The sequence below is a fragment of the Astyanax mexicanus genome, chromosome 11 (assembly GCF_023375975.1).
Source record: "Astyanax mexicanus isolate ESR-SI-001 chromosome 11, AstMex3_surface, whole genome shotgun sequence".
In the NCBI taxonomy this organism is placed as follows: Eukaryota; Metazoa; Chordata; class Actinopteri; order Characiformes; family Acestrorhamphidae; genus Astyanax; species Astyanax mexicanus.
Window position 1 is genome coordinate 19,886,934 of NC_064418.1, and position 26,151 is coordinate 19,913,084.

The window sequence follows — 26,151 nt, forward strand, 5'->3', positions numbered from 1 at the left end:
GAGAATAATAATTATATTGTAATAGTGGGACTTTTAAATATTTTTTGTAAATTGTGGTAAAAGTATTTGGTCAATAAAGTTAAACTGACAGGTCAAATTTTTACCCTGTTTGCCCACACTGTAGCTGTTTTTTTTTGGCCCATTCCTCCATGCAGATCTCTAGAGCTGTGATTTTTTTGGGGCTGTCGCAAGGCAACACAGACTTTCAACTCCCTCCACAAATTTTCTATGGGGTTGAGGTCTGGAGACTGGCTAGGCAACTCCAGGGGGGTATTCCAGAAAGCAGGTTAAGTGACAAAACCGGGTAAGTAAACTCAGAGTTAACGGAAACTCAGAGTTTTCCGTTCCAGAAACCGAGCTTAGAGAGAACCTGAGTCAGTTACTATAGCAACTTACGCTCTGAAGCTAATCTGCTCACTGGCAGGTTAGCTTACTCCGAACTCAGGGCTACGGCCACTTTTCTAATGCAAACGGATCCAGTTGATTTTGAAGCGCAAATTATTCGCAGAGCTCTCCGTCCTGAACGAGTAATTAGACCCAGATTAGACGTGTTTTTTAGTTTCTCCTCGAACGTTACCGTTTTTCCTCGCAGTCAATGTTACACCTAAACAATATTTTAAAGCCACATATTTAAAATATCCCACATCGTGGATCAGCCTTTTAAAGTATGCCTAACTTTAAAACAGTTGTTGTCCAGTTTTGTGGTGTTCCTGGGCATAAGCCTTTAATGAACATTAAAGAGGAATTCCCAGAATTGCAGGGTTGTCTTTATAACAAAGATTACAAAATTATCAGAAATAAATAAATAAATAATAAATAAATAATTATATTATTAAAATAATATTTTAGGATTTCCAAGAGTCATTGGATGCATGGATGGAACCCACGTTCCAATTAAAGCACCTGCCTTAAATGAAGGGGATTATGTAAACACAAAATCCTTCCACAGCATTAATATACAAGTACTGATCATAAATTTACTACTTAAAAAAAAAATAAAGGACTAATATTTAACACATTACACAAACTTATTTTCTCCTCCATTAATGATTCCATGAGTGATGTCCCTCCCACTGTTCTGTGAAAGTGCCAGCTCCTCTGCCTGGGTAAAAGGTGGCGGTGGTGGCACCCCTCCTGTTTTTCTTACCTCAGCCTTTTTCCTATTAGCTACAAAACCAGAAATCAACTGTAGGGCAAACTAAGCTTGATAAAAGTAACAATATTAGGCAGTTGTGTACAAGTCATACCACTGTGGACTGTGGAATGTTTTTTATATTTCATTTTCACTTGCTGTCATGTGCGTTTAATCCCACTTGGACTACACCTAAATTAATTAAAAAAAGAAGAAAAGTGTACAAATTAAGACAAATAAAAATGTTTAAATAATAATAACGACTAAACAATTACATTAAACAACAATTAAAATATTTTCCATGTTTTTTGACTAAGTGCATTGTTGTGAGTTTTTAATTTTTATGTTAACTCATGCATTGTCTCTGTCAGCTATTTTTGCCCAAACTGACTCCCTTTGCTTTGCTGCTTTTATGTCTGAATATGATTTTACACTATGATTTAATACTTTGCATACGCAGATATTAATATTTCCTGCTCAATGGGGGTGAAATATGATGCCTTGTTCTTTCCCTCATTCATTTTCATGGTCAATCCCTGTTTCACCGCTCCGTTGAGAATGCCTGTTTGTAGGTAGCCGTGAACGCGCTTCAGCTGGGTTTAACTTAATCAGAGTTGAGTAACCTAACTCTGATCAGCTGCTGTGGAACTGAAAACTCGGAGTATGACGCGGTGAGGTAAGTCAACTTGGAGTTCAGGGTTAGGTTTGGAGTTTGTTGAACTTTCTGGAATAACCCCCAGGACTTCGAGCCCCAATACATGTTTCCACTCCCATGCTTAACATTAGGTGTGGTGTTCTTGGGATGCAAATCAGCATTCACTCCAAACAAGACAAATTGAATTTTTACCAAAAAGTTCTATTTTGGTTTCATCTGACCACATGATATTCTCCCAATCTTCTTCTGGATCATCCCTATGCTCTCTGACAAATTTCAGACAGGCCTGGACATTTTCTGTCTTAAGCAGGGGGACACGCCTTGCACTAAAGGATTTGAGTCCCTCTCTGCGTAGTGTGGTAGAGGACAGAAGAGCTTCGAAAATAAGAAGTTCTTAAAGACACAGTAATCTGGTGACCAAATACTTATTTTCCACCATAATTTACAAATAAATTCTTTAGTCAGTGGGTGAGTAATTATTTTTTTGCAGCACCAAGTGAAATGGGACATGCGCACAAGAGATCACTCTGGCCTAGACAGGATTTTGCTCAAAAGAACTCTGGTTTCAGACTGGTTCCGTTCAGGCTTATGAGAACCATGGCCATTTTTTAGTGAACCAGCCCACATTTTTTTTCTCATTTCCAATTTTTTCCCATTTTCACCCCAATTTAGCACAGCCAATTACTATCACTAGTTATGCCCCCAACACACCAGGAGGGTGAAGACTAGCACATGCTTCCTCTGATGTGTGTGAAGTCAGCCACTGCTTCTTTTCGAGCTGGTCGGAGGAAAGCGCAGCAGCTCGGTTCTGGTACATCAGCTCACAGACGCCCTGTGCTGCAGACATCACCGTAGGAGTAATGTGGGGAGAGAGCGCCATCTACCCACTCCGAGGAAGCAGGGCCAATTTTGCTCCCTCTGAGCGCCGGCAGCTTGATGGCAAAGCCATGGGTTCAAACCTGTGACTCATAGTGGCAGTGCTTTAGACACTGGACCACTCGGCGCCGATGAACTAGCCCACACTTCAACACAATATACAGTTTGGACATACCTTTTCTTTTTCAATGCATTTTCTTTATTTTCATGACTATTTAGATTGTAGATTCTCACTGAAGGCATCAAAACTATGAATGAACACATGTGGAGTTATGTACTTTACAAAAAAAGTTGGAATGACTAAAAATAATAATTATATTCTAGTTTCTTCAAAATAGCCTTCCTTTGCTCTGATTACTGCTTTGCACACTCTTGACATTCTCTCAATGAGCTTCAACAGGTGGTCACCTGAAATGGGTTTCCAACAGTCTTGAAGGAGTTCCCAGAGGTGTTTAGCACTTGTTGACCTCTTTGCCTTCACTCTGTGGTCCAGCTCACCCCAAACCATCTGGATTAGGTTCAGGTCCGGTGACTGTGGAAGCCAGGTTATTTTTTTGTTAAGTACATAAAACTCCACATGTCTTCATTCATAGTTTTGATGCCTTCAGTGAGAATCTACAATGTAAATAGTCACGAAAATAAAGAAAACGCATTGAATGAGAAGGTGTGTCAAAACTTTTGGTCTGTACTGCATGTCAAATAATACCTTATGAACAGAGGAAATTGTACAACGGCTATTCTTTGGTTTATAGCTGGGTACCTGTCGGGTCCCAGAACCCATTTGTGTTGGTGAAAATGCGCCAATCTGCAAACCTGAAATGAGCTCTTTCCAATTTGGTGGAAAAGCACTACAACAGGTGGCAGTATCCTAGTTCTATACCTAGGTATGTTTGAACTAGATTATTTGTACTTCAGAAAAAATGTAAATATGATTTATACTGTTAATAAAAGTACATAATACTAAATTTACTTAAAAATTAAAGCAAAAAGGTATTACTTTTAAGGGGAATTGCTTTGTTCTTGATTTTTTAATGTACATATTTTTTTAAATACATCTAATCAGATTCTAGTTATTTACTGGGTTTTACCAAACTGAGTGATTTAACCCTACTGTAGCACAAGATTGGCAGGACTAAGAAAAAAAGCAGCATCTAAAACTCAGAGCAAAAAAATTTAAACTTTTAATCTAAAAAAATAAAAATGTTTAGTGCAAAATAACTACTAAGTAAAAATGTGCAAGTAAAATAAAAACTATATAAAAGTAGTGCCATACCTAGCTTTAGTTTGAGTAAAGCAGGTAGTTTCACCCTTTTTGTGGAATCTTTTGAGTCATTTACTGATATTATTTGGGTTGAAACATCATATTAATATGTTTGAAGCAGACAAAAATCCAGAATATAATTTTAAAGAATACATTTTTAGGGTTCAAGCACCGAAGCTATTGTTTTTGCTAAGATTTTTCTTCTTCTTCTTCTTCTTATTATTATTATTATTATTATTATTATTCTTTTTCTCCTGTAAAAACAGTTGTGCAGCCTAAACCGTAAGTCATAGAGAAATGAAACTTGGTAGGTAGATGTAGGATCAGTGCATCTCGGTGGACAACAAAAATGGCACCGATTGGTCAAGTGGTGGCGCTATAAACAAGGAAATTCATTTTTCACAATTTTCTCAATAACTCAAAAACCATAAGACCTACATTCAAAATTCTTTTTTTGATGGATTCCTTGGGTCAATACCAACAACTTTCCAATTTGGACCATGCACTTCCGTCTATATAGATTTTGTGCTAATTTGCATAATATGCAAAACTTTTGCAAACTAGTCCTAGGAATTTTGACCAATCCTGGCATGTTTGGTATCAAAACACTCGTGAGAGCATGCGCTTCAATATTCATTAAGAAAAAGTTGAAATATGTAAACAATATGGCCGCCATATGCAAATTAGTCCTTCCGGATATATGCCCCATTCACTTCAAGAGGTAAATTTGGAGCACTGTTTCTCAGCAACCGTGCAACCTAGCAAGCTGAAACTTTGCATGCAGAATCTATCATACAGCCTCTAAAGGATGTTCAAAGGGCAACTTAATCAATCAACATGGCTGAACACCATCAGCCAATCAGCATTCAGCAGACATTTTGGCAGGCTGAATGTTGCCCAATCTGGATGATATTTGGCAGTTATGTTCAGGTGGAGACACTGTAGTGACCTGCAAAGTGCTGAAACAATCCGCCCACTGGGGGGCGCTGTTCCAAAAAAACGAGTATATGTCAATCATGCTGTACTATTTTGACATCTAATTGTTTTTGCCATATTTAGTACAGTGGCTCTGACAAATTTCTCAATACAACTATGTTTAAAAAGTGCTTTGTTCATTCATAATTGCTAATTGTTTGAAAATAGCTATATTGAAACTACTCTCTGGATATTTGGCCTATCACCTCCATTTCAGTCTTGCTGCACACTGTAGAGTCTCTAGGTAAATGTTCATTAAAAACATTTGTGAAAATTTCACATACAATACTCTCCAGGCATCAAGCAATCTGTGCGTCCTTGGAATTTCTAACCTAAATTGCTGTAACTCTGCAGTATTTGCTGTAATCTCACAATGTTAAAGACCTCTGTACAATATCACTCTGACGAAGCGCCATTTAATACAGAACTAGATTAAGAATAACTTGACGTTACATGTCATATCAGAACATTCACTCCTTTGTGCCTCTTCTCAACATTAATAACAGGTGAAAGACTTTTGATCATTTTAAATGTGACAGAATGTCTCCAATTGTGTTAGACCTTCTTACACATCACCATCCTATGCTCTAGTAGGCACCATTGTGCTAGTTGGTGCTTGATGAAGCGCCATTTAATTCAGAACTAGATTTATAATAACTTCGTAATTACATGTCATATCAGAACATTCACTCCTTTGTGTTAATTTAAACTTGTTTGGTCAAACATTTCAGCTTGTTCTGCAAAGGTTCAAAGGTCAATCTGAATACCACTTTGTGAACATTCTGGTTGAAGCCACCTGATCAATACCAATAACATGTAGACACATTTTGACTAGTTCTAACTCACTTAATGAATATCCTACACTAGAGTTCACTAGATTTACATGTGAATTTAAGCACTGATCAGGTTGAAAGGCCTCTGCTCAACATTAATAACAGGTGAAAAACTTGATAATTTCTAAATGTGACAGGGCATCTCCAATCATATTAGACCTTCTTACACATCACCATTCAATGCTCCAGTAGGCACCATTGTGCAAGTTGGTGCTTGAACCCGATGATTGCCGCTTGCGGCTATATTAATTAATTTGTATTTCAATAAGGAAAATAAGTATTTAATCCCTCTTGCCAAACACACTCAATACTTAGTGGCAAAGCCTTTGTTTGCAAGCACAGCGGTGAGACGTTTGTTGTAGTTAACCACAAGTTTAGCACACACACCAGGGGGAATTTTGGCCCACTCTTCTTTGCAGATCCTCTCTAAATCATGAAGGTTGGTGGGCTGTCGCTTGGCAACTCTGACCTTCAGCTCCCTCCATAGATTTTCAATCGGATTGAGGTCTGGCGACTGGCTGGGCCACTCCATGACCTTAATGTGATTTTCCTTGAGGCAATCCTTTGTTGCCTTTGCTGTATGTTTAGGGTCGTTATCATGTTGGAAGACCCAACCACGGCCCATTTTCAGATCCCTGGCAGAGGGGAGGAGGTTGTCCCTCAGGATTGTGCGGTACATGGCTCCATCCATCTTCCCAGTGATGCGGTGAAGTAGCCCTGTACCCTTGGCAGAGAAACACCCCCAAAACATTATGCTTCCACCTCCATGCTTGACGGTGGGCACAGTGTTCTTGGGGTCATAGGCAGCATTTTTCTTCCTCCACACATGGCGGGTGGAGTTGAGGCCAAAAAGTTCAATTTTGGTCTCGTCTGACCACAAAACCTTCTCCCAATAACTTGGTTCATCTTTCAAATGATCATTGGCATACTTGAGGCGCGCCTCCACATGTGCTCTCTTCAGCAGGGGTACCTTTCGGGCACTGCAGGATGTGAATCCATTGTTGCGCAAAGTTTTGCCAATTGTTTCCTTGCAAACTGTGGTCCCAGCTGCCTTCAGGTCATTTGCTAACTCCTGCCGAGTGGTTGCAGGACGATTTCTGACCGTTCTCAGCATCATTGCCACCCCACGAGGCGAAATCTTCTTTGGAGCACCGGGCCGAGGTCTGTTGATTGTCATGTTATACTCTTTAAACTTTCTGATAATTGCACCAATAGTTGTTACTTTCACATCCAACACCTTACTAATCTTTTTGTAGCCCATTCCAGCTTTGTGAAGGTCAACAATTCTGACTCTGAGGTCCTGTGACAGCTCTTTGGTTTTACCCATGTTGGAGACTTGAAATCTGTGTGATCTGTCTGATTCTGTGGACAGGTGTTTTTCACACAAGTGATTAGTGAGAACAGGTGGCTTCAGGTCAAGTAACAAGTTGATTGGGAGTGTCTAACTGGTCTGTAAAAGCCAGAACTGCTAATGAATACTAAGGGATCAAATACTTATTTCACTCCATGAAATACAAATCAATTAATATATATTCCTTAGATTTATTTTCTGGATTTTCTTTTTAATATTCTGTCTCTCCATGTAAGAATACATCTACCATTAAATGTGTAGAATGATCATGTCTTTATTAGTGGGCCAACGAAGAAAATCAGCAAGGGATCAAATACTTCTTGGACTCACTGTACATACATACACACACACACACACACACACACATTGAAACGTCCTTATTTTTGAAGGAAAAGCACTGTACTTTTCAATGAAGATAACTTTAAACTAGTCCTAACTTTAAACAAATACACTCTGTACATTGCTAATGTGGTAAATGACTATTCTAGCTGCAAATGTCTGGTTTTGGTGCAATATCTACATAGGTGTATAGAGGCCCATTTCCAGCAACTATCACTCCAGTGTTCTAATGGTACAATGTGTTTGCTCATTGGCTCAGAAGGCTAATTGATGATTAGAAAACCCTTGTGCAATCATGTTCACACACCTGAAAACAGTCTAGCTCATTACAGAAGCTACAAAACTGACATTCCTTTGAGCAGATTGAGTTTCTGGAGCATCACATTTGTGGGGTCAATTAAACGCTCAAAATGGCCAGAAAAAGAGAACTTTCATCTGAAACTCGACGGTCTATTCTTGTTCTTAGAAATGAAGGCTATTCCATGCGAGAAATTGCTAAGAAATTGAAGATTTCCTACAACGGTGTGTACTACTCCCTTCAGAGGACAGCACAAACAGGCTCTAACCAGAGTAGAAAAAGAAGTGGGAGGCCGCGTTGCACAACTAAGCAAGAAGATAAGTACATTAGAGTCTCTAGTTTGAGAAACAGACGCCTCACAGGTCCCCAACTGGCATCTTCATTAAATAGTACCCGCAAAACACCAGTGTCAACATCTACAGTGAAGAGGCGGCTGCGGGATTTTGGGCTTCAGGGCAGAGTGGCAAAGAAAAAGCCATATCTGAGACTGGCTAATATAAGAAAAAGATTAAGATGGGCAAAAGAACACAGACATTGGACAGAGGAAGACTGGAAAAAAGTATTGTGGACGGATGAATCCAAGTTTGAGGTGTTTGGATCACAAAGAAGAACGTTTGTGAGACGCAGAACAAATGAAAAGATGCTGGAAGAATGCCTGACGCCATCTGTTAAGCATGGTGGAGGTAAGGTGATGGTCTGGGGTTGCTTTGGTGCTGGTAAGGTGGGAGATTTGTACAGGGTAAAAGGGATTCTGAATAAGGAAGGCTATCACTCCATTTTGCAATGCCATGCCATACCCAGTGGACAGCGCCTGATCGGAGCCAATTTTGTCCTACAACAGGACAATGACCCTAAACACACCTCCAAATTGTGCAAGAACTATTTACAGCAGAAGCAGGCAGCTGGTATTCTATTGGTAATGGAGTGGCCAGCGCAGTCACCAGATCTGAACCCCATTGAGCTGTTGTGGGAGCAGCTTGACCGTATGGTACGCCAGAAGTGCCCATCCAACCAATCCAACTTGTGGGAGCTGCTTCTAGAAGCGTGGGGTGCAATTTCTCCAGCTTACCTCAACAAATTAACAGCTAGAATGCCAAAGGTGTGCAATGCTGTAATTGCTGCAAATGGAGGATTCTTTGATGAAAGCAAAGTTTGATGTAAAAACAATGTTATTTCAAATACAAATCATTATTTCTAACCTTGCCAATGTCTTGACTCTATTTTCTATTCATTTCACAACGTATGGTGGTGAATAAGTGTGACTTTTCATGGAAAACACAAAATTGTTTGAGTGACCCCAAACTTTTGAACGATAGTGTATATATACACACACACATACACACATACATACACACACACACACACACACACACACGTGTGTGTGTGTGCACTCTGCTCTGCACTCTGCTCTGCTCAGGTGTGCTGCTGTTAGCTTGCTCTAATCCTCTACACTTTTCTCTGTTTTCTTCTCTTTTACTCTCTTCACACTAACTAATCCACTTTAAGTCAGCTTTCTTTTTGCTCTACACACCTATTAATCCACTCTCAGTCTACTTTTATAGACTTTTTCGTCAGGTTTGCTGGATTAGCTGTTTGCTGCTGCAGTTTGTTTGTGTAAGTTTTTTTTATTTAATTCCCACAGCATTCCCATACCATCACTTCCTGACCACAGTAAAAAAAAAAACGTAGAGAGCCTTCAGCAATTAACTATAAAAATAAAATATACTTAAAAATCTGCATGACAGTTATAAGGACTTATATTTATGTTCAGTACGCAGACTTAATAACTGTAACTTAATTTCAGCAGACACAGGAATTCTGCTGTTTAAGAATTTTTACAGATGCTTATTCTCACTCAAATGCTGGAGTTTTAGAAATAAAAAATGAACATAATGGACAAATCGACTAAACATATTTTTTTTTATTTCACTTCGCTATTATTTAACTAAAAATTCACTTTTATTATTATTTTTTTATATATATCTGAAAAATAAAGCACATTGTCACCCTGGCCTCTGGGGCTGTCCATCAATTATATAAAACTTTAAACTTTTAAAATACACAGAAATATAAAGCTATATGTTAGCGTTCGTTTCTTATCACCTGGGCAAATTTATTGAAATATTAAATATATTAATTCATTAACGAAAATCTGGTCCAGCGCTCAAAAAACGCCGCAGGCGCACTTAGCGGATCTCTCTCTCTCTCTCTCTCTCTCTCTCTCTCTCTCTCTCTCTCTCCCTCCCCCTCTCCCTGAACACCATGCTCCCCCAGTTCACGTGTCAAACAGGTTTGCCCCGCTCAGTGAAGCACCCGCTGAGGAGCCTGTTAAAAGTTGATAGGAGAGGGGGAGAGGTGATAGGAGACTCTATCGTCCGACACATGAAATTAGCTACTCCTTTAGGGGCACCAGCGGCAACAGTTACTTGTTTACCGGGAGCCAGAGAACCGGACATTAGTGGCAACCTTAGGTTAGGGAATAGGAGATATTCGAGGGTAGTAATTCATGTAGGGGCCAATGATATTCGTCTGCGGCAGTCTGAAGTAACTAAGGCTAATATTAAAGAGGTGATTAAACAGGCCCAGACGCTGTCCGAGGAGGTAATCTGCTCTGGCCCCATCCCAATGAGGCGTGGTGATGAAGCTTACAGCAGGCTTTCTTCGCTGAATGGCTGGATGTCCAAGTGGTATGCAGAAAATCATGTGGGCTTTATAGATAACTGGCTACACTTTGAGGACAAGCCTGGTCTTTTAGGTAGGGATGGTGTCCACCCCACGCGGGAGGGTGCTGCCTTACTTTCATGCAGCATAGCTCATAGTCTTTTAGCTAGTCGGCAGAGTAGTGTTAAAAGCTGCTGACCATCCAGAGCCGGGACCAGGCCACAGACAGAGAGGCTTAACCGACCGTCTGCGAGCTGCAAAGAGACGTTACCAAGATACCAGTATATTCAGACTGTGTCTGTCCCCCAAGTCAAAAAAATGTCGAAAAACTCAAAACAGTCAATCTAAATAACTTAACCTATATTAAACAATCATATCCAGACTGTAGTACTAACATTTCAAGCCTAAAGATTGGTTTACTTAATATTAGATAAATTCAAAAGCAGTTATAGTGAATGAAATCATAACTGATCAGAACTTCGATGTTCTGTGCCTGACAGGAACCTGGATTAGGCCAAATTAATATGTAGCATTAAATGAAGCCACCCCTGCAGGCTACAATTGTATACACAATCTGAGTAGAGGAGGTGGGGTCTGCATACTTTTCCGAAATACCTTAGTTAGCAATCAGAAACACTATGATAATTTTACTTCTTTTGAGCTTCTTTACACCAGAATAATTAATCCAGTTACAAAAAAGAATGCATTTTCTTTAATTAATATCTACAGAGCACCAGGGCCCTATCTAGGATTTTTTAAATAATTTAGTGATTTTGTCACAGACTTGGCAGTAAATAGTGATAAAGCAATTATAGTAGGAGACTTCAACATTCATTTAGAAAAATTGGATGATCCATTAAAAAGGCATTCACATCGATTTTAGACTCAGTTGGTATTATTCAAAATATAACAGGACCTACTCATTACTGTAATCATACTCTGGATTTAGTTTCGACCCTGGGTGTTAGCATAGATAACCTGAATATTCGTTCTCAAACCTCCGCAATTTCAGACCATTACCTTATTTTATTCCTGATTCCGCTCAGCATATCTGGCCTCACAGATCGAGATAAATAAAAATAATCCTAGAGTTCTCTTTAGTGTTATTTCCAAATTAACTAAAAACCAGGCAGGTACTGAACCTCAGATTCCAGCCATTCACACCAGCACCGCTTTTATGGACTTCTTTGATATAAAAAACATTCAGTATAAAATTAAACAGATAAACAGCATATCCTCTCGGTCATCTGGTGTGGCTGATATAGAACAAAACCCTGTCACCGAAGTTAGGTTGGAAGTCTTTAACCCACTTCCACAGCTAGAACTAGAGAAAATTGTCTCCTCTTCAAACAGCACAACCTGCACACTTGATGCAGTCCCCAAAAAATGACTAAAACAGGTACTACCAGATATAATTAAACCTCTGTTAATGATGGTAAACTTATCGCTCACCCTGGGCCATGTACCCAAAGACTTTAAAACAGCTGTAATTAAACTTCTGATCAAGAAACCAAATCTTGATCCTACTGTACTGTCTAACTATAGACCTATTTCAAACGTGCCGTTTATAAGATTTTAGAAAAAGCTGTAGCCCAACAACTTTGCTCTTACCTGCAAAGAAACCAGATCTATGACAAATTTCAATCTGGATTTAGGCCTCATCATAGCACTGAGACAGCTTTAGTTAGAATAACAAACGATCTACTTATAGCCACCGACCAAGGCTGTGTTTCCCTACTCGTACTTCTCGATCTGAGCGCAGCCTTTGATATAATAGATCATACTATCCTTCTAGAAAGATTAGAGAACATGGTCAGTGTAACTGGAACTGCCTTAACATGGTTTAAATCATACTTAACCGATCGTTATCAGTTTGTAAGGTTAAATGATATGTCTTCCAGTTATACTAAAGTAAGATATGGAATTCCACAAGGCTCTATATTAGGGCCGTTATTATTTACATTATATATGATCCCACTGGGTAAAGTTATTAGAAAACATGACATAAATTTTCATTGTTATGCAGATGACACGCAGCTCTTTGTGATTGGTGGAGTGGGTGGATGCCGGTGTTTCAGAAAGCCTCCATGTCTATGTTACCTTCTGGCTCTCTGCCTTTAGTTAGGCTGTTTTATTCAGATCTGTCGGAGTCATTAGCCACACTCTGATAATGTTTTATATTCACCGTTTTACATAAATCCAGTCAAAACTAATTCCATCTCTCTGCCTTCCTCCGAGTTACTGACTGCCCACCTGTCTGATCCGATACTGATGGATGTTGGACCCTCAGGCTCTCATGTCCCCTGTCTGGCCAGACTGGAAGTTTCTGAAGTCAGTATCCATCCACCACCCACCACAGATCACCTGCCCATCATCCATCTTACTCTATAAGCCATTAGTGGCACTGCTATACTCCTGAATATATAAAACCTACGTGGATGTATGAAAGACTTTTTTAAATTATTTTAAAAGCCATTTGACCAGTGGTAGGATGGTCCCCCCTTAAATGTGAGTCTTGGTCCTCCCAAGGTTTCTTCCTCCTCCTGCAGCTCTGAGGGAGTTTTTCCTTGCCTCCGTGCTTGCTGGGGGTTCTGTATTATGTATTTTCTATGTTTAATCTCTTGCCTGACTCTTTGTCCTGTGATCACATTTCTGTAAAGCTGCTTTGTGCCAACACCAGTTGTAAAAAGCGCTATACAAATAAATTTAATTTGATTTGAGAGTGATGCGAAAGAAGCCATTTCTTAATATGCAAAATATATATTCTCATTATGCAAAAGCATACCTCAGGCGACTCTGTTTGTGGCGTGCTTGCAGAAATGGCTTCTTTCCCATCACTCTCCCATACAGAAATAGGAGAACAACTTGCAATTGGCCACCTTAAATACTGTTTTTCACGATTGGATACACCTGGCTATGAAGTTCAAAGCTCAATGAGGTTACCAAACCAATTTTGTGCTTCAGTAAGTCAGTAAAAAGTAGTTAGGGGTATTCAAATCAATAAAATGATGAGGGTGCCCATACTTTTGCACCGGTCAAATTTTGGTTTAATGCATATTGCACATTTTCTGTTAGTAAAATAAACCTCATTTCAATCCTGAAATATTACTGTGTCCATCAGTTATTAGATACATCAAACTGAAATGGATGTTGCAAACACCCAAATATTTAGAACTAAAAATGATTAAGATTAATAGGGGTGCCCAAACTTTTTCATATGACTTGGCTGTGTTGGTTAAAGCTGCCCTGTCCTATAAAAACACGCATCAGTTTTGAGTTTGCTGTTCTTAAGAAGCATTGCTTGATGTGAATGGTGCAGTGGTGAAATTGTGCAGTTATTTGCCTACTGCAGTCCTCGGTGATCTCAGAATTGCAAAGGCCAAAATTGTAGTAATCAGAACTACAGTCTTTTAAATACCTGTGAAGCTAACAGGAGTGACAGGCTGGTCACCAGGAAGCAGGACTGGGTGGCGGATAAAATGATGGTTCAACACAGACATCCTCTTCTTAACATCACCTGTGAACTACAGAATATTATAGATCAACACAAAGCACATAAAAGACAAAACATGTTTAAAGAAAAACTGCAGTAACAGATATACCTGCTGTGTTTCAGGTTCAATCAGGTCAAAAAAAGCTCGAACCGTAGCCAACACCAACTCCTTACACCTTTACATAAAAACAATTAAACACATTTCAATTAAATAAATGTTGCAAAAATATACTGTGTCACAGGATGAGGAGATAGAACTGAGGTGAGCTTAGGGAAATGTTTTTAATTACTAGAGAGACAGGGAAAGTTTGAGTGTTCTTTTAAATTGGATACAATTCAAAATAAATTATTAATCTACATCTTATTGTCCCTTAAATCTTATACATCTTATTAAGTACTGGAACGTTAAGTGCAATTCCTTTATTCCTGGTGTAGACTAAACCATTTTGGTTTGACATTAAACAATGAACATGAGGAAAAAAAAATAACATTTCGCATTTACACCTGGATCTAAAACAGTTCAGACGACAACAGCACCTTCTGTCTGAACACATTTCTCTTGTGAGCAGATACTTTCTATCTCCAAAACTTTGGCTTTTACACATTAGTGACAGTCGATATTTGTCTCATCACATCATTTACATTTTCTGGTGAAGCCTCTGTACTTTTGTTCATGAAGTCTTCTGTGAACAGTATATTATAATTCCTTCAACATACCCAGCTACCTGTTCCACATCTGTTACATAGTACACCAGTGATGACTTTCTTCTTAAGGACATTCAAAACGGTTCTACTGGCTATGGACAATATTTGTGCATTGGCTCTGATATATTGTCCGTCTGCTCTTAGCTTCAAAATTGTTTTTAATTTCCAATAGAGAAATATGCAGTGTGTGCCTGTTGCTGGTCTATTCACTACTTCTCTAGTGAATAAATAATGTTCATTGTAGTTAATGTAACCAATCTGATTTATTAAAACACTCACAGACTGAAATCTGTGAATGCACAATATAAACCAACCTAAAAGCGTTCCATAAATGACTTTACATAAAGATGAACATGTTTGATTAAATATTAAAACAAAAAAATATGTCTAAGAACATTAAACGTTATGATGATTCCCATTAAACATTAAAGTTTACTTAATTCTCTCTCCATCACTGCCTGCAGTTTTTTTATACAAGCACTCAAGTAATACAGCAGTAAATATTTAATAAAAACTTTAAAGTACAGGCTTAAAGTGAAATGGCAGCGATTCCCAGAGATTACGGTAAATAAATAAAAAAAGGCAGTGCTCTGCACAGCAAAGCAAGTGAACCACATACCACACTATGGACAGATGATCCGTAGATACCCACGTCCTGGGAACTGCAGTGACCTGCAAAATCACAAGCCCAAGAAAAATGTACAATCTGGACCCCACAGAATGCCCATACTAACTCACTAAAAACATAAAAGAATTGCCATGATGATTACTTTTTCAGATTATCATAAAATATATGGACATATTACCCATCATGTTTGTAACAAGGAGAGCCCATAATGTAAATAGATTAGATTAGAATAGATTTTTTTTTGTTATTATACTTAATTTCCACTGCCTAATGATTAAATTAAAAACTAAATGTTCACTATTCTTTTTTTTTATTATTAATGCTTTATTTTAAGTTCTTGTATTATATGTTCTGCTATTATTACTACACAGGTGGCAATAAACTGTCTGAAATGTTTTTTTAAATAATCACTTATTGCAAAGTTCTGAAATTTTACACATGATTGACCTTACACACAGGGATTTCTTCAGATACTCTGAATCTTTTGATAATATTATAGGACATAGAAATTAGCATATTACACAAAGGTTCTCTAAACAAGCTATTAACCTAATCATCTGAATCAACGAATTAACTCTAAAACACCTGCAAAAGATTCCTGAGGCTTTTAAAAACTCCCAGCCTGGTTCATTACTCAAAACCGCTATCATGGGTAAGACTGCCGACCTGACTGCTGTCCAGAAGTCCATCATTGACACCCTCAAGCAAGAGGGTAAGACACAGAAAGAAATTTCTGAACGAATAGGCTGTTCCCAGAGTGCTGTATCAAGGCACCTCAGTGGGAAGTCTGTGGGAAGGAAAAAGTGTGGCAGAAAACGCTGCACGACGAGAAGAGGTGACCGGACCCTGAGGAAGATCGTGGAGAAGGACCGATTCCAGACCTTGGGGGACCTGCGGAAGCAGTGGACTGAGTCTGGAGTAGAAACATCCAGAGCCACCGTGCACAGGCGTGTGCAGGAAATGGGCTACAGATGCCGCATTCCCCAGGTCAAGCCACTTTGAACCAGAAACAGCAGCAGAAGCGCCTGACCTGGGCTACAGAGAAGCAAAATGTCTGAAGTCCAGTGTCAAGTACCCACAGTCAGGGATGGTCTGGGGTGCCATGTCAGCTGCTGGTGTTGGTCCACTGTGCTTTATCAAGGGCAGGGTCAATGCAGCTAGCTATCAGGAGATTTTGGAGCACTTCATGCTTCCATCTGCTGAAAAGCTTTATGGAGATGAAGATTTAATTTTTCAGCACGACCTGGCACCTGCATAAAGTACCAAAACCACTGGTAAATTTACTGACCATGTTATTACTGTGCTCAATTGGCCTGCCAACTCTCCTGACCTGAACCCCATAGAGAATCTATGGGATATTGTGAAGAGAAAGTTAAGAGACGCAAGACCAAACACTCTGGATGAGCTTAAGGCCGCTATCGAAGCATACTGGGCTCCCATAACACCTCAGCAGTGCCTCAGGCTGATTGCCTCCATGCCACACCGCACTGAAGCAGTCATTTCTGCAAAAGGATTCCCGACCAAGTATTGAGTGCATAACTGAACATAATTATTTGAAGGTTGACTTTTTTTGTATTAAAAACACTTTTCTTTTATTGGTCGGATGAAATATGCAATTTTTTTTACTTTTTTGCCAAAAAAATCATCAATATTAAATCAATAAAAGGTTTGAACTACTTCAGTTGTGTGTAATGAATCTAAAATATAAGAAAGTCTAATGTTTATCAGTACATTACAGTAAATAATGAACTTCATCACAATATGCTAATTTTTTTGAGAAGGACCTGCGCAGATGTATTGAGCTAGAGCTCTCTTTAGTCTCTCTGCTTCTTATCTTTCTGATATATCATATTTTCTGTGTCTGTGTAGCACTGATGTAATGGTAGCCTGACTGTATGAACTTAAAGGGGTGAAAAAGTCCTGAAGTACAGTCCTGAATAAGGAAAACAAAGAGTGAGGACATTAGCAGTGATGGTATAGTTACTTTGAAAAAGTAATCCGATTACTGATTACTCCTTTAAAAAGTAACTTAGTTACTTTTAAAATCAAGTAATCCATAAAGTAACTAAGTTACTTTACAAGTTACTTTATTAGTTACTTTCAGCAGCTGCAGACACCACCTCCCGCCGCCTTAACATAAACATTATAACCAGTTAAGTTAAACTATTTCCTAAAAATATAAGTTGTTTTTTATAAAAATAAAAAAATTAACTTAACATAAATATTTTTTGTTATAAAAAATAAAATATGGTCTTTCTTGATTTTACTAAACATAAATACTTGTTTTTATAAAAAATATATAAAATAAAGAAAGTCTTTCTTGACCTGACATATTTAACACTGTAAAACTGAACATTGAACTTGTTGTTCTCTGCAGGGCAGAAAGGAGTGGTTTTATAAAGCAGAACCGTGTATTTGGTCTAGACCAGGGATCACATATTTGCAGACTGCGGTCCGGGTCCGGACCCAGACGTTGTCCAATACGGACCCATACCGGACCCAACTACTGAGAAGGATTTAATTCTGACAGTGTTCATTTAAAGCACCGGAACTTTTCTTGTCTTTTCTTGCGCCACAGTGAACTTCCAATCACGTGTGGTGTAAAATCTTTAAATGCTCTCCTCTGCCAATCAAATTTGTGGCAGACCGCTGCCCTGGCTAGTGAATTGGGACGCGGCCGCAAAAAAAACGCCTTTATAAAGAGATAGGGAGCCCGAGAACTGGCGAAAAACGAAAACGGGCGGAAACTAAAGACACGCCGAACGCGCGAGAGAGAGACAGGGGAAAAAGCGAGACGCGCGTGATTGGGGAAGAGCGGAGGGGGAATGGGTAAGGGAGCGGTGTGTGTGTGTGTGTGGAGGAGATGAGGTGGAGAGAGAGAGAGAGTAACGCACAGTGACTTAAATAAGTAACTTTAATCTGATTACTGAATTGGAAATAGTAACGCGTTAGATTACTCGTTACTGAAAAAAAGGGTCAGATTAGACTTACTTAGTAACGCGTTACTGACATCACTGGACATTAGTAATGTTATGTTAATTTATACACTCATTGCTCGGTTTTATTAACAAATACAACATTTTACCGTTTTAAATAAGCCTACGCTCAATGTAACAGACAGTAGACAGTAGTTTTATCATCTTATCCCTGACAATTAAACAGTTGGATTAGCAGTCGCTAGTAAATATTAGTATAAGCTACAGAGTGAATCTTAACTCCACAAACCTCTCCACTTCTCATCTCTCTGTAGAGATCAGGGTGCTTGTCTGTGTTTGCTCCTTTGCACTGCAAAGATTTGTAACACCATTTGTAAATTGGGATTGTGGTTGTGGTTTGGCTTCTTCATTAGTGATATAAAAAAAACATGCCCACAATTGTGTGTGTGCATGTCACTCAACCGAGTCAAATGAATAGTCGCAAATTGATTTATTTGTTCAGAATACTAGGTTTACCATGATCCTGCCACTCTGGATGTGGTGTGAATCAGTTTTGATATGAAGTGAATCATATCACGCCTACTAATTTGACTCCTTTAAAGCTAGTAACTGGGATTACACAGTATTGAAAGCATTAAACAATAAACAACTCAATCATTTGTGACGACGTAGTATTAAAAAATATATATATGTGGCAGGTGTAAATGAGAACGTAATTTCTCTCACCACGACAGACAGCTTGTTGTGGTCATTCGCAGGGCAGGACAGAGTAGCGAGGCCAGAGCGTACCTGGTAGTCCCGGTACCCGCCCCCCACAGACAGGACACTCACATTTTGCAGGTCCTCTGAAGCGGTGGACCAACGCTGTCGGACTGAGGAGTAAAACTCTACAGCCGGGGTACACATAAGAGAAATGTACATAAAGAAATTATACATATACATTTGACATACTGACTTTTTTATATTAATGGGTGCGCACACACACACAATATTTTTAATATATATATTTTTAATATATATATTTATATATATATATATATATATATATATATATATATATATATATATATATATATATATATATATATATATATATATATATATACACACACACACACACACACACACACACACACACGGTACAGGCCAAATGTTTGGACACACCTTCTCATTCAATATGTTTTCTTTATTTTCATATTATGAGTATTTACATCAGGGGTGCTTTACACTTTTCTGGCCCGAGATCTACTTTTCCAGTGGAAAGGCCATTGTAATCCACCAGGCCTCATTTTCTTACATTTTTATTATGATATTATCAGCAATACCGGGCAATTCACACAAAAAATTCCACTAACCTTATTCTGATGATTTACAATGAATGGTATCAGCCAGGTTTGTGTAGTCTGGACAAGTGGTCTTCAGTGAGTGTGGACCGATATCTGGACTTAATTATTTTCATGTGGGAAAAGCCTGATTCACATAAGTAGGTTGATCCAAAAAAAATGCTGTCAGATATGCAGCACATTTTCTCATGTTTGGATATTTTTCTTCAGCCAGCAAGTTCCAAAACTGCCCAGCAGAGGCCCTCAACTTCATTTGAATGTCCGTTTGCAGAAATAAAATTTCATTTTCCAGAGCAGATGGTTCCATGTGAAACAATGATGCAATTGTTAAAGCCAACACATCAACTTCAACTGTTTCGTCAAATGGAAAGCACATGAATGTTGCAATGGGCTCAAGCAAGCTGGAATCTTGAAAGCGATGTTCAAAGTCTGAAAGCAAAGTTCAAAGTTCTGAATTTGCCCAATGTACCGTGCACTACTCAGTTGGGTGCAAGACATTCCCTGTTTTTCCAGCTCCGATGACATGTTTTGGAAATTCTGCAAATCATTACGCTGCAACTTTAAGGAGAGTAACTCTAGTTCTCATCTGAAGGCGTTCACGGAGCTGATCATGTCCACCACACATTTGTCTTCAGTCGGCAGCTCTAAATTCAGGTCATTCAGCATGTTGGTTAGGTCGGTCATAAATGCCAGATCTAAGAGCCACTGTTTGTCGTCCAGCTGGGAGTATGCTCCACGATTTGAGATGTGGAAAAACTCTTTGATGTCAGGTAAAAGCCTCTACTTAGCCATCTGACATCTGTATTTAGCATAAGATCTGAATACTCTCCTTCAGCTTCTTCCATGTATGCACAAAACAGCCGTCTCTGCTGAGGTCTTGCCCGAATCGAACAAGCAATTTTTGTCGACACACCCATCCCTTCAGGCATGTTTAGCATTTTTGAGCACAGTGCTTGTTGGTGGACTATACAGTGGTAATTAGGAAGCCTGGACATGCCTCGTCCTCCCGGCATTTGGCGACAAACCCATTTGTGCGACCCACCATTGCAGGAGCTCCGACAGTAGTGACAGATACAAGTTTAGACACTGGCAGCTGGAATTTTTCAATAAACTCCTTGAACACTTGAAAAACGTCTTCTCCTCTTGTGTACGCTTTCAGGGGTAAAACTGCAAGAAGCTCCTCTTTAGATGTCATGTCATCAAATACCATTCTAATAAAAATGCACAATTGCGCCGTATCAGTGACATCTGTTGACTCGTCAAATTGGAACAAAAAAACACATGCAGTTGTGTATGTCTTTTTTAAATTGTTGGACTAAGTTCACTGCCATTATCTCACAAAATCGTGTAACTGTGTTTCTGGACAACTGAATGGCTTTAACAGCTAAAACTATCTCTGTTTTATTTTTAAAATCCTGAAACAACGAGTCTGCTGCCTCCACTGAGGCCTCTTTGATAATTTCTCCATCTTGAAATGGTTTCTTATGCTTCACTATAGCACGACTCACCCGGAATGATGCTACGGTGGCAGCTTTTGCTTTTGAGCTGGGCTTCGTGAAGATAAGACTGCTGAGCACTTAGATGTGATTTCAGTTCGTTCACTTTTCTCCTCCTGAGCTCGCTTTTGGGTGGAAATTTGTTGCTGTACTTTGCGTGCACTGTTCGAAAATGTCTCTCCACGTTACCCTTCTTGAGAAGTGCGATGGCTGCATGGCAAATCAAGCAGATGCATTTGGAGTTTGACATCACAAAAAAATAGTCCTTCTCCCACTCCACATGGAAGTGGTAAGTTTTAGAAGTCAGATTACTACACAGCCGAAAGCCCTATTGGACAACTATTAAAATTCATATTATGGCAAGAACCAATCAGCTAACTAAATAAAAACAAGTGGCCATCTTTACTTTAAGAAATAAAGATCAGTCAGTCTGGAAAATTGTACAAACTTTAAATGTGTCCCCAAATGGAGTCGCACAAACCATCATGTGCTACAACGAAACTGGCACACATGAGGACCGACCCAGGAAAGGAAGACCAAGAGTCACCTCTGATTCTCAGGACAAGTTCATCCGAGTCACCAGCCTCAGAAATCGCTTAACAGCAGCTCAGATCAGAGACCAGTTAAACACCACACAGAGTTTTAGCAGCAGACCCATCTCTAGATCAAATATTAAGAGGAGACTGTTCAAATCAGGCCTTCATGGTCAAATAACTGCCAGGAAACCACTGCTAAGGAGAGGTAACAAGCAGAAGAGGTTAGTTTGGGCCAAGAAACACAAGGAATGGACATTAGACCAGTGGAAATCTGTGCTTTGGTCTGCTGAATCTTTGGTTCCAACCGCCGTGTCTTTGTGAGACGCGGAAAAGGTGAACGGATGGATTCCACATGCCTGGTTCCCACTGTGAAGCATAGTGAAGGCAAAGGGGCCAACAAGTGCTAAACACATCTGGGAACTCCTGCTAGACTGTTGGAAAACCATTTCCGGTGACCACCTCTTGAAGCTCATTGAGAGAATGCCAAGAATGTGCAAAGCAGTAATCAGAGCAAAGGCTGGCTATTTTTAAGAAACTAGAATATAAAACATGTTTTCAGTTATTTGACCTTTTTTGTTAATTACATAACTCCTCATGTGTTCATTCATAGTTTTGATGCCTTCAGTGAGAATCTACAATGTAAATAGACATGAAAATAAAAACTGTATCTTACACAAAATCATAGGATATATTCACAATACCAGGCTGAAGTATCTTCTGCATTGTATATTATTGCTATAACACATATGGATCAAGAATCTAAAGTATAAAACATTTTTGTTTGTTTAACTTAATTTTTGTTTACAAAATGTGTTTCTGTACAGTTTTAATGTCTTCCATATTAAATGTACAATGTAAAAAAAAAACAAGTAAGAAAATGAATGAGATGTGGGAACTTTTGACTGGTACCGTATCTGATTAATTGGCAGATCAGAGTTCACGCAGATCTGCACAGAGGGGGGCTTTCCTATCGACAGGTCTATGGCATGATCAGCAAGCTGATCAGCAATTGCTAATCAGATTTACTCATAATCATCAACATTCCCAAACTGGTAATTAAGTTCCTTACCCAGTATATGTGGATCTAGAGAGATGACAGGGGCGAGATGAGGCGATGCCTGGGTTAGGATGAGGGTGACCAGGCGAGGGTTAAATCGTGGCAGTGTAAACAGTGCTCGAGCCACTACACCCCCCATGGAGTGGCCCACCAGAACCACACTCGAAGGAGGATCCGGACAGTTCTGTCGAAGTGCAAAAATAGGTTTGACAGATCGTTTAGGAGAAATACAGATGGCTAGTTAGTGACATTCTTTTTTCTTACTTTACTCAGAAACTAAAAACTGAAAGCATAATAAGTTATAGCCTGAATAAACAATGGGCATAATACAATAAAAGGCAGGGAAGCATTCTCCTATATCTGTCTTTTAGAATTTTTCTTGAGAAAACACATAAAATGATTTAAGACGTGTTTTTAAAATCTTAGAAACGCTGGCAGCTATAGATCCAACTGTCCTCATAAACTGAACACATCACAATGAAAAAAAATATATATATTGGTCAGTGTTACAAAACTAAATAAGTGGGTTTTAGAAAGAAATTCCTTCTTAAAAATTTTAAATCAGAAATTATTAGTACATCTGTCCCCCTGCTGTCCTGGGTATCTAAACTTGTTCACTGACCTTATACAGACGCAAGATGACTCTTATACTTTCGTGAAGGAATTGTGTTTGCCGAAGCAAGCTTCCACCATACAGCGCCACCAGCTCCTCATTAAAGTTGATAGTAAAGACATTCATATGGACCCCACCTTCCATATTCTCAGCCTTCCTCAGAGCCACAGAACCCAGAGAACGAGCTGGAGAGCAGCAAGAACAAAAAACAGCTTTTTGACTTAAACCCAGTCAAGGTCAGTTATGGTGAATTTACTTAGAAGTAACAAGTACAACATAGCAGCTCAAAAAGTATTATTTTCCCTAATTATATTTTGAGTATTTTAATTTGTGTAAACTGAATGTAATTTTAATAAACCTGTTAAAACTACTAGTACTCTAACTCTGATTGAATCAATAGAAACAATGAAAGAGGGGTCTTCTGTAAATAGGCAAAATAGCACCTTGCGTGTAGGAACTGTTACCTTGCTTATAGCTGCCCGCATTTCCCGGTAAGAAAAGCACAGGGGCTCCTGTAAGCTTTAGCCCCCTTGTCTCCTGAGCGTACATGCCTTCACCATACAGATACAGTCCATAAGCTGGGTACTGATGCGCCACATGCCGGGGGAGCTGGATGCGCTGTACCACACACACACACAAACACACAAACAAACACACAAACAGACACACAAACAAACACACAAACAGACACACACACAGACACACACACAGACACACACACAGACACACACACAGACACACACACAGACACACAGACACAGACACACACACACAGACACACACACAGACACACACACAGACACACACACAGACACACACACAGACACACACACAGACACACACACAGACACACACACAGACACACACACAGACACACACACAGACACACACACAGACACACACACAGACAAACACACAGACAAACACACAGACAAACACACAGACAAACACACAGACAAACACACAGACAAACACACACACACACACACACACACACACAGACACACACACACACAGACACACACACACACAGACACACACACACACAGACACACACACACACAGACACACACACACACAGACACACACACACAGACACACACACAGACACACACACACAGAGTGGGAAGTGAATTGTATGTTTTGAAAATGTAACATTAACTACTTGCTTCCTTACTTACAAAACACAGCAATAGAAAACATCATAGAGACGTATTTTTATTTTTTTTAAGACTGTACTAACCCCTCAAAATACTAGGTTAGAATTAATTTTTTTATTGTATAGCTGTTTAGTTCACCAGATTATGTTTTAGGGCCTATGAAACCCCAACTGGGTTAGTTACATAAAAGTGTGTGTGTGTGTGTGTGTGTGTGTGTGTGTATATATATATATATATATATATATATATATATATATATATATATATATATATATATATATATATATAGATAGATAGATAGATAGATAGATAGATAATATCAGTGGCGTGCAGTGAATATAGTGAGTACCCCTTCTGCAACCCCCCTCCCAGCAGCACATAGATAATAAATGGCAATAACTACTTATTCTCTGTCTTGACTGAATTATATGAACTTAATACACATATACAGCCCACAAATACAGCTACAAACCTCAAACCTATACAATAGACTTTCAAATGTTTTTTGTTCAGCAGGATAATGCTCACCCACACAAATCAATGGTTTCCCAGGAATTCTCCACCAGATAACAACACTTCCTTAGTCTGTCCGGTCAACATATTCTGATCACCAGCTCACACAACACACACACACAGCTTAGTAACTAAAAGTGAGACACAGATTTCTTTAAATATCAGAACACTACATATATTCGTATACGTCTTGTGGGCATGTTTGGCGGTTTCTCTCGTTTTGAAACGATAGAGAAAGCTAGGAACAGGAGTAATGTCTTTAGGAAGCAAAAATCGCTAGCACGGCAGAAGTAATAGCTGACTAACCAGAAAAATTAATCGACAGATTAGTGGTCTGCTAAAATAATCATTAGTTGCAGCTACGCTCTATTGTGGATCGACTTAAAGTACAGTAGCTGATATTGTGAAAGCAAACAACCGGTCGCGGAGGAGGTGGGGCAGATACCCACCCGGTACTCGGGATGCTCAAACATGTAGGTCATGCTGCAGCGGTTCTCCTCGAAGCCGAACAGCAGCTCCCGCAACCCTGCGAGCAGCAGCGCGAGCGCGCAGGCATGGAGCGCGTACACGGCGGGGCTCATCTCTCCAAATTATCCGCGCTCACTTTCTTCGCGGACTCCTCGCCTCCATCTTCCCACCACTGAACACGCCCCTACCGACCGCACCAATGAGGGATGACAGGCAGCGCCTCCCGCCAATAAAAAGCCGGCTGGAGGTTCATGCTCGACCAATGAGAAGAGATAACTGGCAGATCGCCTGCAAATCACAAACAGTAAGTCTTCTTAAAGGCACAGCAGTAGTAATGGCAAACGTGCGGCTTTTGGGAGATCGAATCAAATGGACCAACAGATAGATTCAATCTTGTGAGAACCAACGGAAAAAGATTCAATCTTGTGAGACTTAACATTAGGCTCGAGACACAGCTGCGCCTCGCCTTGTTGGTCAGCGAGAGCAGGGGCGCGCATTGGGGGGGTGGGTGCGGTGGAGGAGCGAAGTCAAGTCGGATAGTCTCCACCTGCAGCCCACGTGAACAGTGGCGGATCTCGCGATGATTGCGCTGTTTGTTTGCTTCTGGTGCGAATAAAATCGCAAAAAAGTGAAACAGAGATAACATGATTGTTATTAAATTGAGATAAAACCTTGTTATAAATATTCACAAAACATACTGTCATGTTAAGGCTATTGTGTAGCACTAAATTAATAATGGGATTAAATTGGGTGTTATTCAAAAGTCTGTTCCTCAGACACAGAAAAGTAAATTTTCACACACTAAAGATAAATCACATATAA

General features: G+C 39.5%; 1 protein-coding gene across 2 annotated transcripts in view; it reads right to left on the bottom strand.

The window, feature by feature from the left end:
• The window catches only part of pgap1 (post-GPI attachment to proteins inositol deacylase 1), a 98,556-nt gene extending 72,846 nt beyond the window's left edge, over positions 1–25,710 (bottom strand). The window contains exons 1-8 of one of the 2 annotated variants that reach the window (XM_022663431.2): positions 25,311–25,632; positions 23,653–23,806; positions 23,198–23,373; positions 22,588–22,759; positions 18,870–19,030; positions 15,199–15,251; positions 13,984–14,050; positions 13,800–13,905 (exon numbers count right to left, since the gene is read on the bottom strand). In XM_022663431.2, coding sequence (XP_022519152.1) covers positions 13,800–13,905; positions 13,984–14,050; positions 15,199–15,251; positions 18,870–19,030; positions 22,588–22,759; positions 23,198–23,373; positions 23,653–23,806; positions 25,311–25,442 — 1,021 coding nt within the window. In that variant the 5' untranslated portion in view covers positions 25,443–25,632. Of the gene's footprint in view, positions 1–13,799; positions 13,906–13,983; positions 14,051–15,198; positions 15,252–18,869; positions 19,031–22,587; positions 22,760–23,197; positions 23,374–23,652; positions 23,807–25,310 lie in introns of both variants that reach the window. The other variant, XM_049485166.1, reaches the window with a different exon arrangement.
• Positions 25,711–26,151: the final 441 nt, after the last annotated feature.